The sequence below is a fragment of the Gymnoscopelus braueri genome, assembly GCF_963280865.1.
Source record: "Gymnoscopelus braueri genome assembly, chromosome: 7".
Taxonomy (NCBI): domain Eukaryota; kingdom Metazoa; phylum Chordata; class Actinopteri; order Myctophiformes; family Myctophidae; genus Gymnoscopelus; species Gymnoscopelus braueri.
This window is the reverse complement of record NC_137608.1, coordinates 21,812,579-21,826,777: the sequence shown is the minus strand read 5'-3', so window position 1 is coordinate 21,826,777 and position 14,199 is coordinate 21,812,579. Positions and strand designations below refer to the sequence as shown.

Below are 14,199 nucleotides of genomic sequence, written 5' to 3'. Positions count from 1 at the left end.
TGCATGCAAATGAAGTATTACCATGGTTGATTTGTGGAACCTGTGTCACATTCTATTGCGCAGTGCAGGTCATCTGTAGCTGCTGCCCTCTGCCTGGCATCGTTCATTTCCCAGTGCAGTGAGTGAATCTAGCCTACTCTTATGTTGCTACAGACACTGGTCGGTTTGAAAAAAAGAGCAAAGTTTGTGCGAGTACTTTGATGAGAAAGCGTCGCGATGGAGAAAACACGTCCAATATAAATATGTGAATCGCCCATGTTGCCTTGTTCTGCTAATCCAGTGTTTGAGGTGAGAACATGGAGACTGCAGAGAGTAGGCCTACGTTTTCAATCACAACTTTTTGTCTGAAGATCCAATACTACATGTCATGTTATGGTTTAAACCAGGGGTCTTCAACAGGGAGTCCGGGACCCCTAGGGGGTCCTCAGAGATACTGTAGGGGGGGGCGCCAAATCTTTGTGTGATAGGAACTTTATTTTTTTATTTTTACATTAACACATCCACCGCCAAGGGCTAATCTCATAATGTACTCACCAGTGCCAAGGTTTTATTGTTGTTTTTTGTTTTTTTCAGGTCGCCATAGGCCCCGTTAAAATCCTTTAGATTGCGCGATCCAATGTTTGTAAACAACGGGCACATGTCCTGGTGTCTACTCGTCGAGACCGCGTGTCAAACGGAGCCGCCATGTTTGAGTTCTGATCGTTTATGTTAACATGGGAAATGCGAGGATGAAAAACTACATGTCCTGTACAGCTTTTACAGGGCTTTTTGTGTACGACTTAGAATGAAGGCAGACGGGAAACAAAAAACGTGATCGCACTTCCGGTCGATTTCGGGTGGTGTTACACTGAAAATGGTCCCCCTGGAAAATTGAAAAAAAAAAAATCGAAAAAAAGGAAAAAGCACCACAGCCCGTAGGGCTACGGTCTCGGCGCTTAACAGTTGGATTTAACGGCCCGTAGGACTACGGTCTTGGCGGTTAATGTGTTAACCACTTGAACCCTCGCATCCCTATTCTGGGGGCAACATTAGCCAAAAATAGCCGATCTACAGTTTGTAGATCGGCTATTTTCGGCGAAGAGGTTTGGTGTACACTACAGGGAAAAAAGATTGGACCAAGTACAGAGCCAAAGGTCAACTTTACATGGGTTCAAGTCGTTAAATGTCTGAAAACACACATTTAACATAAATTGTAGTGGGGGTCCCTGCTTCATCTCTCTCTCAGCTACGGGGTCCTTGGCCTGAAAAACGTTGAAGACCCCTGGTTTAAACTTTAAGGGGAGCTGGTCAGTTAGTAGTGTGCTTCAGACCTGCTCAGCTGGAGTGACCGCATTAACCATTAAAACCGGGAAAGCATCTGTGTCATTTTAGATTTTTGCTTTGGCTATTAAAAAATAGCAGATTTGTGCCGTGCAGCGAGCTTGTACATCTGCTATTTTAGAAATTAAAAAAAAAATCTTGAAAGTGTGAGAACAACTGGTTTAGAAGGCATTTGTAGAAGGCCTCAGGTCTTAATGGGATGATTGATTTGACCTACTTAAGCGGCGCACATAAACACAATGACGGACATGTTGCACACGGCCTGGTGACATTTGTTATCATGTGAGGCGAGTTGTTTTTGCGTACAGCCATCTGTCTTTTCATCCTGTTTTGTATGACAAAAAAAAAAGAAAACGAGCCTACTCTCTTCCTCAAATGTCACTCGCATCTAGTGCGTGTGTGTGTGTGTGTCTTCCAGACTCTCCCTCCATAAAATGACTTCATACATGCAAGACACACACGCATAGATGCACCACTTGGTTCAGGATGCGAGTGTTTGTTTACATACGTGTTTGCATAGGATCCAAATTTTGTTTTCCAAAACATGGTAGGCTAGTAAGCAACACAGCTGCATCTAGTGAAATTAATAATGGATGTGGTAGATTTACTGTAGGCGTGCCAGTGTGCAAGGCAGCAATACTGTAGAATAGATGGAAGTCATCAGTGTTGTCAATGTACATTGAAACGCCTAAATATAACACACCCATTATCATTAATTCGATAAACTACAGCTGTGTCGCTTACATCATGGTGTACTATATGGTCTGCCTTATGCAGCCTGCCATGTAATTCTTTCGTTTTTAACCCGAATTGGGAAACAAACTACAAAAGCTGCCTAGGTTTTCATACCCCTTTAAGCCCAATTTTATGCATTCTAAAATGCATTCTAACTTTAAAAAAAGATGCAAAAGCAAATAGAGAATATTACGATTAGATTTTGTCCAAATCGCCCAACGCGCGCACACACACACACACACACACACACACACACACACACACACACACACACACACACACACACACACACACACACACACACACACACACACAGCTTTTTTTATGGCACCCAGTCAAGAATGTGTCAATGTTATGCATGCATGCTGACTTTAATCTACTTTGTAGGAAGCTAGTTTGTGGGCTGTAGTTATTGACAACATTATGCAACAAGCAGCAATAAGAAGATTATCCTCTGCTTAAATCAAAGGCATTGTATTGTGGGTGTCTAGGTGGTGGTAAACGGCGTGGCCCAGGCCAGTGGAGATCAAGATACGGAGGACACGGAGCTGATGGCAATCTACGCTAAAGATGGCCAAGGAGCCGAGAAGGTAACTCAGTAAGAGAGTCACACTGACATGATCCCCAGTGTTGTCCGTGTGTTACGTCAAAATGCTGAACAAGGCACCCATCCGCTGGTTTACGCAGCTTAACCACTTCTACTTTGTTGGCCATGATCCCCAAGGGTCTATACTTCTACACCACTTCTCTTTGCCAAAAATAGATCTACAAAGGTTGCAGATCTGCTATTTTGACGAATATTCTACTATTTTTTGATGAATGTTCCGCTATTAAAAGAATACCCAAAATAGGGATGCTAGCTGGGGTTCATGTGATTTAACATACTGGCTTACAGTAACTAATAAATGTCATACACCAGTATTAAGCTGCTTACCCACCAAGCCTACACAGCCAAAATACTCTGAGAGTGTATGAGTAGACCCACAGGGTTCTCAGACTTAATGCTAATTTTACTACATGCAAACTCTGTTTCACTACCTCTTCCATCTAAACCTAAGCTCTGTGTTCAAGGTCACTTTATTGTCTTTGTGCGTTAACCAAAATATAGAACTGAAACGCAAGCATGTTGGGCTTATCACTGATCCTTTGTTTTTCGCTGACTCATTGATTGTCTCCTTTTTCCTGTAATCTCTTCTCTTCCTCATCACTGTGACTCGGCTCTTTTCTCACAGTGAGAGTGACGTCACACAGGCTGAGGGGTGAAACCCAAAACACATGTTTATGCCAGTGAACTGTTTTGCAGGGATGTACTTTTACTTTGGATGTCTGAGAGTCTTGACTGTTGTACATTTAAACAGCTGTCCAGGGTGTACTCTGAAGTCCATGACAGAACCCTGAATAAAAAAATGGCCCACTTAACCTTGTTCAGACATGATGTTTTGTGTGTGTGTTTACAATGGACGTTTTGTAGTTCTAACAATGCATTCACACTAGCGGCAACAAAGCAACAGGCTACAAGTCATTTTCAATTAAAGACAGTGCCATGAAGCTACAAACCGACACCTGACACTTGTCGCTGCACTAAAAAAAAGTTGAGCTGGCTACAAGCACCCCAATGACGCAGTGAAGTGTAAATCAATCGTGTGATGCCTGACAATTGTCGTTGTGTGATGGGCGTGTCACACGCTGCAAAAATAATTGTTTAATTGGGGCATTTTTTTCCAGTGCTCCAATGACACAGTGAAGCATCAAACAACCATATGTTTTTGTTTCAACATTTCCACTCCCCTTCTCTCTCCCCACAATTTCCTCTGTTCCGTAAAAGGAAGAAGAACTAATTCTTTAGCCCGCTCAATGTGATATTTAACCCAACTCTTTTCATTATACTGTGTGGCTTAAGCAGCGACTTGGCAGAAATGTAGTTGGCCAAGCTTGGTTGTTTTGTAGCTTTTGTCGCTGCTAGTGTGAACGCGGCATCAGACATCGAGAACAATGCCAGCTTACATAATTTGAGAACTGGAAAGGTGAAAAGAGCTAGTTCATTTAAATAGCACCTTTCAAAACAAATGTCACAAGGTGCTGTAAAAAGAATAAAATCATAATAAAGGAAGAAGAGGAGAGCAGCTTTTGGGCTACTTGGCATTCACTGACCAACAATGACTGATGTTGCGATGTTGTTGACATGGCGTTGACTTCACTTAATGTGGACAGGGACATATTTGTGTCCAGACTACTCTAAATGTCGACATGATCTCCCCAGGCACTGCCGAAAGTGGTCAGAGTGTCCAGGGCGTTAATGCCTGTATTTATTTAGCCAAATCAAATTGTAATGCCAGGTCTGAACAGTACAGTTCATATGCTCATCCATCATTTTCACAGATAAAAATAACCATTATGCTGAAAGTAATCATTGGCCACCTTTGCCCTTATTTTGAAAAAAAAAAAAAAAACATTTTCAAAAGGTTAGGGTTATTTATTTCAAAAATAGCTAAAATGGCAGATCTAGAAGCTTGTAGATGGACTGTTTTGGCTATTTGTCATAATGACAGTATATAGGGCTTAAACTGTTAAGTGGTTAAACCTCAGGAAACTATTAACTCTGTGTGTGTGTGTGTGTGTGTGTGTGTGTGTGTGTCTTTGTAGAGCTCAATGTCTGAGACGTTGGACAGCACAGACAGTATGGATGCCAGGAGGAATGATATGATCTACACGATAGAAGACACCCCACCATGGTACCTGTGTGTGTTCTTAGGCCTACAGGTAAGTCCTCCTTCCAACCTCATATGGGCAACAATAACTTTCTTTTATTTGCCCTTTATTGATGATATTATGACCATTACATCATACTTGCCCTTTTGAATACATTTTTGTAAACAAGGACACAATCTGGCGTGTGTTTACCAAATTAACCCTAGTGTCTCTATGTTGTGGCGAACACTGGGTGAAAATAGCATATCTTCATGCTCATCACAACGTGTCGAATCTCTTCGGTGAAGATAACTGGAGAAAAAAGCTAGTATAGAGCCCTGGGGGACCCCGGTTTGATTGATTGATTGAATACTTTATTAACAGTTTGTAAAAAGTACAGCGGTATGAAGGATAACACAAAAGGTGGTCCTAAGGTATGTATTCAATTCAATCAAGGTCAATAATGTATTGTATGTAGGGTTATATAGTTTGAAAACCTGTAAAGATAGTACATATATATACTAAGTTAACCCTAACCCCTGTGTATCTCCAGCACTACCTGACATGCTTCAGCGGAACCATTGCTGTTCCGTTCCTCCTGGCCGAGGCCATGTGTGTGGGCTTTGACCAGTGGGCCACCAGCCAGCTCATTGGGACCATCTTCTTCTGTGTGGGCATCACCACTCTTCTCCAGACAACGCTGGGCTGCAGGTAGACACTCACACCATCACTGCAATTAAATGCCCGGGAGGACCCTTGAGTGATCTCCACTGATTTACATGAATTCCCATACTGTAACTCGTTTTAATGGGTTAATCTAACCCTGATTGCAACGCTAAGCCCTATTAGCCCTAACCCTAAAACAGGCCATTGTGGAAAGTAAGGACCAGCAGAGATGTGATGTTCTCACTTTCCAGGACACACAGACAGAAGCTTACACAGTGGCAGGCACACTTACACAGGCATATGGTACATTTTATTGTAAATGAGAGTTTCAAATACACATTGATGAACACATGTTTTCCCTAATGGAATTTGTTAGGGATGCACGATTAATTGTTTATCATATTATTGGTACTGGCCAATATCGGCCTTTCGGTTAAATTGGTATCCGCGAAATATCCCAATATCTTAAGCTGATTTTATTCTATAATATTTATATTTGAATGTGAAGCTTAACTCATTCACTGCCACAATTATTGCTGGCCGCGTTTGCCCACTGCCAGAGATTTTTCATCGAAAAGAAAAAGTACTCAGGAGCCGAGATACAGAATTTTTAAGTTTTAAGTTAACAAGGAAGTGGATGGGAGTCTAGATCTTTAAACAATCATATCTCCTTGGTCAAATTTGAAACAAAAACAAAAACAGAAAAATTTAAATTACGTTTTTTACGTCAGTGGCAGGATTGGTAAACGGGAAAAATTACGTTTTTTACGTCAGTGGCAGTGAATGAGTTAAAAAGCCTTTTGTGATGATTGAAGGCTGCTAATTCAATCAGTGATATGTTTTAAAAGCTAGAAGTAGTCGCTAAAAGTAGAATTCCGCATCAGTGCCCAGAATCACAGTTACTGTATAACACGTGTAAGACAAACCCTACTGGAAACTTTAATCGGATATCGGGTAAAATCTCAATCCATAGAATGTGTTAGTTTGTATTGTATCCACTGACATGTAAATTTAGTAAGTAGTAAAAATGTACACACAGTTTAATGAAAATATTGTTAAATGAGGCCCCTTGTGTGCACTAATACTTTAAAATGCACACTCAGTCACACTTTCAAATACCACATAATGTACATACATTAAAATGTATACAAACCCCACCACATATCCCAGGGGTAGACACTAATGGTCATTGGCGGATTATGAGACAATGGGCCCCCTGGGCACAGAACTTGTGAAACGGGACATTCTGCACAATGAGTACTTTTACTGTTGGTGCTTTTAAGTATATTTTGATGCCGATGCTTTTGTACTTTTACTCAGGTACATTTTGAATACCGGACTTTCACATGTAGCAGTATTGATACTTTTACTTATGTAAAAAATTGGAGTACGTTTTCCACCACTGACTGCAAGTCCTGCATAGATCATTATTAACATGTATTTCCTTGATTCTCATGTAGCGCTTCATGCTGTACATATTGTTCTTTCGGAATCTTTCCCTTCCTCTTCTTACTATTTTCCTCTTCCTTGTCTCTCACTTTGAAATGCTAGTCAAGGACAAGGGTCGTTGTCAAAGTGGAGTACTTCTTGTTCCCCTATCTGCCTCTTCATGTCATTCTGTAGAGTGTGTGTGTGTGTGTGTGTGTGTGTGTGTGTGTGTGTGTGTGTGTGTGTGTGTGTGTGTGTGTGTGTGTGTGTGTGTGTGTGTGTGTGTGTGTGTGTGTGTGTGTGTGTGTGTGTGTGTGTGTGTGTGTGTGTGTGTGTTATCACTGTTTGTGTGAGTGCTTAACCCATTAAGACCTGAGGCCGATTCTACAAATGTTTTCTAAATCTCACACTCCAGATTCTTAAAAAATGGTAGATGTACGGGCGTGTAGATCTGCTAATTTTGAATAGCCAACGCTGAAATCTAAATAAAAAAACTAAAAAACGTGCAACTCGATACACAGTGTCAGTAAAATATCCAAGACCTATATTATATGTGAGAGGACGTCTTAAGCGAATTGTGGCAGCATAAATATCCCCCCTTTTCTCCTCTCCAATTATTGCTTAGGAGAAAAGGGAGGATATTTATTTCACAGATTTCTGACCATAATGTGGTTAAGAACACACAACACACCGTTCATTGTGTCATTGTCATGGGTCTGTGGTGTCCTGATCAACCCAGGGGTCAGTAGGCATTTAATTATTTATTTATTTTTACCCAGCCCACAGCAATCCGTGGCTGGGTTTGTAATCTGTCCTGTCTGTTATGTAACCAGCTGCGACATCGTGGCTGGTATTGTTTTCACCTTCTAGTCTGTGTGTGTTGTCATGGCAAAATGTGGTCCTGGAGACATCTATTGTAGCGGTAACGACCACAGAAGTAGTGTAGCTTTTCAGCACTTTGCCAAGTGTTGCTACTGTATGTCTCTGATTATCTGTGCACAGATTCTGTCAATGCAATAGCATCACCACCATGCAATATGCAGTCAACAAACGTTCACAGGTGAGATCACCATGAAGGCCAAGTTCAAAGATGGGTGCAGGCTTGTGGCAAGGGCACCACAAACAGGTGTTGCCTTTTTTTTAACCATTTAATTTAAGTATGGTTTCCATTCTAAGTCTGCATCACAACAAAACAGTAATTTTATCTGCAAACACATGTGAGCTAAAGTTACAACTGAAGTCAAACGTGTGAATCTTCTGGTCATTTGTGGCCAACTTCATAATCAAGAAAGGGAAGTCTGCATGTTGCTGTGATAATTACCCTAGTTTACAATTCTTTTCACCTCATTCGCTGTTCTCAAACATTAACATTTTAAGGACCCGCAGATATGTATTTGGCAGAAGACCCTCATCTGAAAAGATTTTGCGCCATGGACTACATAAGAGATTTGTTTAGATTTCCCTCTGTTTAGTTCACGTAGAAGTTTGCCTGATTTGGCTGTTTCTATGAAATCCAAAGTAGCTACACAATTATATTCCTCCAATCTTCTTTCCTTTGGCTCCAATGTTCCTTCTCTTTCTTTGCTCACACTATATTAATGTGTACTGTCAGGAACCCAGAAGTCGGTTATTTGGTGTCCTGGAATACACTTAACTTTTCAATTCACACTTCAGTGTGCAATTCTTTGTCCCTCTCTCTCATATTTGGCCGTGCTCATCATCTGATGAGTGTGTACTGCGTTGGCTATGATGCACCTGGCTTAACCCACAGGGCCAAGTCCATCTCATCATCGCTCGTTGAAATACCACGGGCAGGTGACCGCGGCTGTTGCCAGGGATACTGCCGCTCATATCTCACATCTGTGTTTTTCTTGTGTGTCTTATGACTTGCACAAAGGCAAACACAGAGAGGTTGTAATCACACTATGGTCATCTTTCTATTAGGCCTCCTACGCTTTTCATCACAGTGGTATAATATTAGAATCATCTTGTTCCTGTAACCAAGAGACAGCAATACAGCAGCCAACACACACACACACACACACACACACACACACACACACACACACACACACACACACACACACACACACACACAGTGCATTCACTGTTTCTTTCTTCTAGTCTGAGGGCCTTGGCTGAAGCCCTAGTGTGACGAGGGAACAAACACTGTCCTATTTACTGTCTGTTCCAAACATTCAGGATTCAGCCTTGACAGGGTTCCCACGCGTCCTGGAAAACCTGGACAAATTCTTATGTGGTTTTCCAGTCATTGAAGTCATGGAAATTTTTTAAATAACCCAAAGGTCCTAGAAAACAACTAGTTGCCCTTGAAAACAGACAAAAGGGATTTCCTATTACTGGTCAGAGGTAATAGTGTCCTTTCAACTAACCCATCCAAAATATAATGCAGTGTTATTTTCAAATATGAACATCATGTACTGTATAATAATGGTATACGGTACTGTAGATGTTGGTCACATGAAATGTCCTGGTAAATGATATATTGGAAACAGTGGGAACCCTGCTTGAGAGGTAACCCAATATCAGACACACACACACACACACACACTGTCTGTCCATCTATCTAACCTAAATCCTAGTTTCCTGAGGCACTATACTGTCTCTTTGCATTATGTGATTGCCTTGCTTATTGTAAGACGCTCTGTATAAGAGCGTCTGCTAAATGCCTAAGTTGTAAATAATTGTCTAACGCCAGAGAAACATACAGTACACACGCTAAAATAAAACAGGTTATTGCACATAAGCACCACGTGGCAGATTGTTAATGACGGCAGGGGCTTATGTCACGCCGTCATTTAGCAGTGTCACCATGGCAACGCAGTGGTAGATGACATGCGAGAGACGGCCGGGGCGGAAAAGGGAAAAGGAGATTGATGGATAAAAGAAATTGTTTTTTTTAAACAGGACGGGACGGAAAGAAATATATCACCTGTTGCCATCTCCTAGATGAAAATAGATTCAGATTCACTTTTATTGTCACTTAGATGCACAGGTACATACATGTGAAAAACTTACGCTCAGAAGCTCCAATAATAAAACGATAAAACATGATAAAACAACCTAAAAACGCTCATAAGCAATAAATAAACAAACACAGGCAAATCAGTTTAAGGAAAGTGCATAGTGCAGAGTACAGTTATTGCACATTTCATTTTCCACTGTCTAAATAAGTAGTGAAGGGGACAGAACTATCAATCACTAGTGATGAGTCATGTGGATGAAAGAAAATAGTTGGGGGGGGGGGGGTGGAACTATCGATTATCTTCTTAGCGATTGTTCCATCGATTCCTTTTTTCGATTAATTGAATAATCGCAAAGTGCGTTTGTTGGAGAGGATCATTTTATTTTTTATATCAACAAATCGACGTAAATTAATAAATAAAATGTAATTGATTACATTTGTTTGACCACTTTTTTTATTTTATATTTATTGCAAAATTGAATTGAATTGAATTGAATTGTACTTGTTGTTCGGCTATTTCTGGAAATATCAAACAAATATTTTTTATAATCGATATAAATCAATCGGTTCGATTAAATGTTGCACCCCTAGAAATAAGCAATGAATGGAGGTCAAAGGTCTTTTAGAAGCGAGGGCTGATGTAATAGAAAGAGTGAGGGCAAACATGCTGCTTGTGTGGTTTTGATGAGTCATGACACCAACACACACACACACACATACATCTATCGTGTTCCAGGAAAGGAATGTGTGTGTGCAAAACATGTGTCAGTCTGTGTGCACAGGTGGCACCACTTGCACGCCACATGTGACCATGTGATAGACCGGGGCTTCAAGGTGGTACAGCAGACTGGTGCACGCAGCTCGTCTTGCTCCTCTGTCTTTCCTGATGACCGTTAACACGTGTAATGCGCTTGTTCCTTTTTGAGATTTAGCCCTGTTATCTTTGTTACATCATCATCCATGCCAATATACTGTATATTGACTGGAGGCTTCCATTTACTTCAAACATCAGTGGGTTCTCAGGCTGTTTTTCTTTTTATATAATACTGGCTATTTTCCCTTCCCCTTTTCTCAGAAGATTTTCCTGTTTCGTTTTCTCAGTTCTTACCCAACTCGTGACTTTCCATTACAATTTCCACTGATTGACCATGTCATGTTTCATTCCGTGGCTCTTGCTTTTCCATGCATACGTACCAATTCATGTGACTTTCCTTGATATTAGCTCCATTTATCTGGTTGTGTTTTTAAAATGCACTGTGAATGGTATTCAAATGGATGGGGGACTGATGCTAAGCAGCATACACTCATATTATTGCTCCCCAAGTGCTGACACCTAGTGGTTTTAAAGCGCAATGTCTCCATCCTACTACAGTTTTGTTCAGACTAGGTCACGTGTCTCCAGATAGTTATTTGATTATGAGGGCTGGTAATGTGTTATTTCTCATGAACGTTTTCTTTGCTTGTTTCCAGGTTGCCGCTCTTCCAGGCCAGTGCTTTTGCTTTTCTGGCCCCAGCCAGGGCCATTCTGTCGCTAGACAAATGGAAGTGTAATGATACAGGTAAATGATTATTCTCTTGCTGTCTCGTTCTCTGTCTGCCTGGTTACTGTGTATCTCTCACTGGCTCTCTCAGTCTCACATTGTGCCTACTAGTCTCACACAGCTGATCGGAGATCTCCGCCTACTGAAACGTATGGGGAAATCGAATTTGAATGTATGGGCTAGAACAGCGGCGAGAACAGCCGCTGACAAACTTACGTTCGCTGCTTTGAAAACAAATCATATCACTGTCCCAATATGAAGGACCGCCTTAAAGGCTTTACAATGATTCGGCAATGCAGTTATTTTATTATTTTATCTCCAAATTGTTTACACCCATTTTTAGCCCCTACATTTAATAATAATTTCCCCAGAGGCTTCGGCAGGCAAAGATATCCAATCGTCTGGCTACACAAAGGTAACTCTTACCTGACATAACTGTTGGTCCCAAGCCTAAATGGATGAGCATCACAGCCAGTTCAACCTGGCAGGGAAGTAGCTGGCCTGAAATGGCAAAACCTCCCTTTTTCCTGTAACTCAGTGTTGTGTTGATACATTTCTGTAACTCATAAGTAAACATGTTAATGAATCATATTTTTGTGCTTATCGTCCTTTTTCTCTCCTTATCTCGCTCTATCTTCTCCTGTGACCAGCGGTTCCACTATTGAACGGCACAGAACTCATGCATACAGAGCACATCTGGCACCCCAGGATACGAGAGGTGAGGAAGCGAATCACTGAGAGAAGGGAGTGTTTAATGCCGAATTCACAGCAATAGCATCTGCTAAATGTGTGTGTACAAAACATCCATGTCATATTTGTGTGTACACCTAGTCCACGCCTAGTTCAGACCACACGGAGCTTCTTGGTTAGTTGCCACTGCAAAGTAACCTCTGCAAATAACTTAAACTTTCCTCAACTTTTTTTGCGAGTTCCCTCCTTGCCAGTGTTGCATTGGTGATTTTATTTTGGTGGGACGCTATTTTAATGACGTCACGCTTCACACCTACACTACAGGGTTTAGCAGGTCACACCATACACCATATTCACATATGACGTGAGAGCAAAATGGCTGCTGTGTGAATATATGCATCCAGGCTCGTTCCTATGTTAATTCACGCTGGTGTGACACTTAGCAGTCGGCAGCCTTTGTAAGCTGTGTTGAGGTGTGAACTTAAGGGTTGTTTTTAATCGATGCATGTGCGTGCGCGTGCTCCTGAAACATCTTTGGGCGGATGCCGTGGTACTGCGTGCAATGAGCAATGCAACAATGCTCCTTGACCTAGACAATGCATGGAGCAACACCGCTTTTTCAGAATGTGGAAATAGAATACAGATGTTGGTATGAATCTATGCTTTGTCGCTCAACACTTTTCATGCACATATTTGTAGAGGGAAGGAGATTGATTCAGCCTGTAGCCTGGCACGTTGAGAGACAGAGTCCCTTAGTGGCTAGGAAGCAAGTCCATTTTGAGGAACGAACTAATCTGCTGAAGGCAATCATAAAGGAAGGCGCAAAGCTCAATGAGCGTGTGCGGCCCATGTCATGTCACAGGGTATTGCGTGCATAGCAACCACATGTCTGGCTTTTGTCTGGTACCGCTGCAGGCGTGTGTGCAAAGTGTGACAGGAGACGTTAATTCGCATTAACCTTTTCTTGTGGGTTTGTGTAAGCCAGTTGAGTAACTGTTCTGACGCATGTGCGAGACCTTAACCGAATCGGACCAAATCGAATTTAGGGACAGAACACTAATAAATGGAGGGCTGGAGGGTTAAGATGTACAGAGAGGTTAAAAATACAGAGCATTTAAACAGTGGAAAAGAGCCATGCATTTATTGAATTTAATTGTGCTTGACAGATTTCCAATCAAGTGTAACGGAAAGATTTGCTCTGGTAACTCTTTAGACCAATCTCCTCCTCAAATGATTACAAATATATAATCAACAATTTGGTTACAGTCATGGATGTAAACAGATGACAACTGTGTATGCATCCTTGTTGTCTCCGCCAGGCCGAAAGGCATGGCAGAGAGACTATGTTTTGCACCCTGTCCGTCCGTCTGTGTGTGTGGGGTTCCATCTGTGAACAGCTAATCTCCGGCACTGTTGGCATGATGGCAGTGAAACTGTGCACACGCACTCCCTGAATGCCAGAGCAGAACCTCTGCCCCAAATTTTTCACATGGGCCTGTTATAGTGCCACGAGGATGGCGATCTTTGCAACAAAAAAAAAATTTGACAGTACTCCTACAGATTTTGTCCAAACATCACGCAAATCAGTACACAGTTTCTCTATAGTCATTAAACGAAACTGATCTTTCAGATTTTTCATATTCCATCCTGATTGGCTAAGATTGGCTTCCAAAGTTTGCAGGAGTGCTCAGTTTTGAACAAAATGCCTCAAATCATGAACACATCGTGCTATTTTCGTAAAATTGTGCATGCACATTCCCACTAGGCCGAGGAAGAAATGCCACTTGGATTTTTTTTTATCAGCCTCATGGTGGCGCTATAACTGGACGATTCCTGTTTTTACCTATAAATGCACTGATCTGCATAAAACTTTATATGCGCAATCCCTAGAGGCCAAGGAAAAACCTTTGCCCTGCATTTTTCACATCTGCCTTTTTTAGTGCCACCAGGAGGCCGACTTGTGTAAAACTATTTTTTTATATTACTCCTTCAGATTTTATCCAAATTTCACGCAAATCGGTACACATGATCTCTATGGTCATGTAATCAAGACGGATCTGTTTCATTTGTCATATTCCATCCTGATTGGCTAAGATTGACATAAAGTTTAAATTGCAACTTTGCATGTGGTTGATGTGTGCAGGA

The 14,199-nt window shown here is 41.5% G+C and overlaps 1 protein-coding gene across 2 annotated transcripts in view; it reads left to right on the top strand.

Annotated features, from left to right (window-relative positions):
• The window catches only part of slc23a2 (solute carrier family 23 member 2), a 53,390-nt gene that overhangs the window by 27,961 nt on the left and 11,230 nt on the right, over positions 1 to 14,199 (top strand). For both annotated transcript variants that reach the window (XM_080434063.1, XM_080434062.1), the window contains 5 exons: positions 2,547 to 2,645; positions 4,699 to 4,815; positions 5,297 to 5,454; positions 11,294 to 11,382; positions 12,015 to 12,082. In XM_080434063.1, coding sequence (XP_080290189.1) covers positions 2,547 to 2,645; positions 4,699 to 4,815; positions 5,297 to 5,454; positions 11,294 to 11,382; positions 12,015 to 12,082 — 531 coding nt within the window. The remainder of the gene's footprint in view (positions 1 to 2,546; positions 2,646 to 4,698; positions 4,816 to 5,296; positions 5,455 to 11,293; positions 11,383 to 12,014; positions 12,083 to 14,199) is intronic.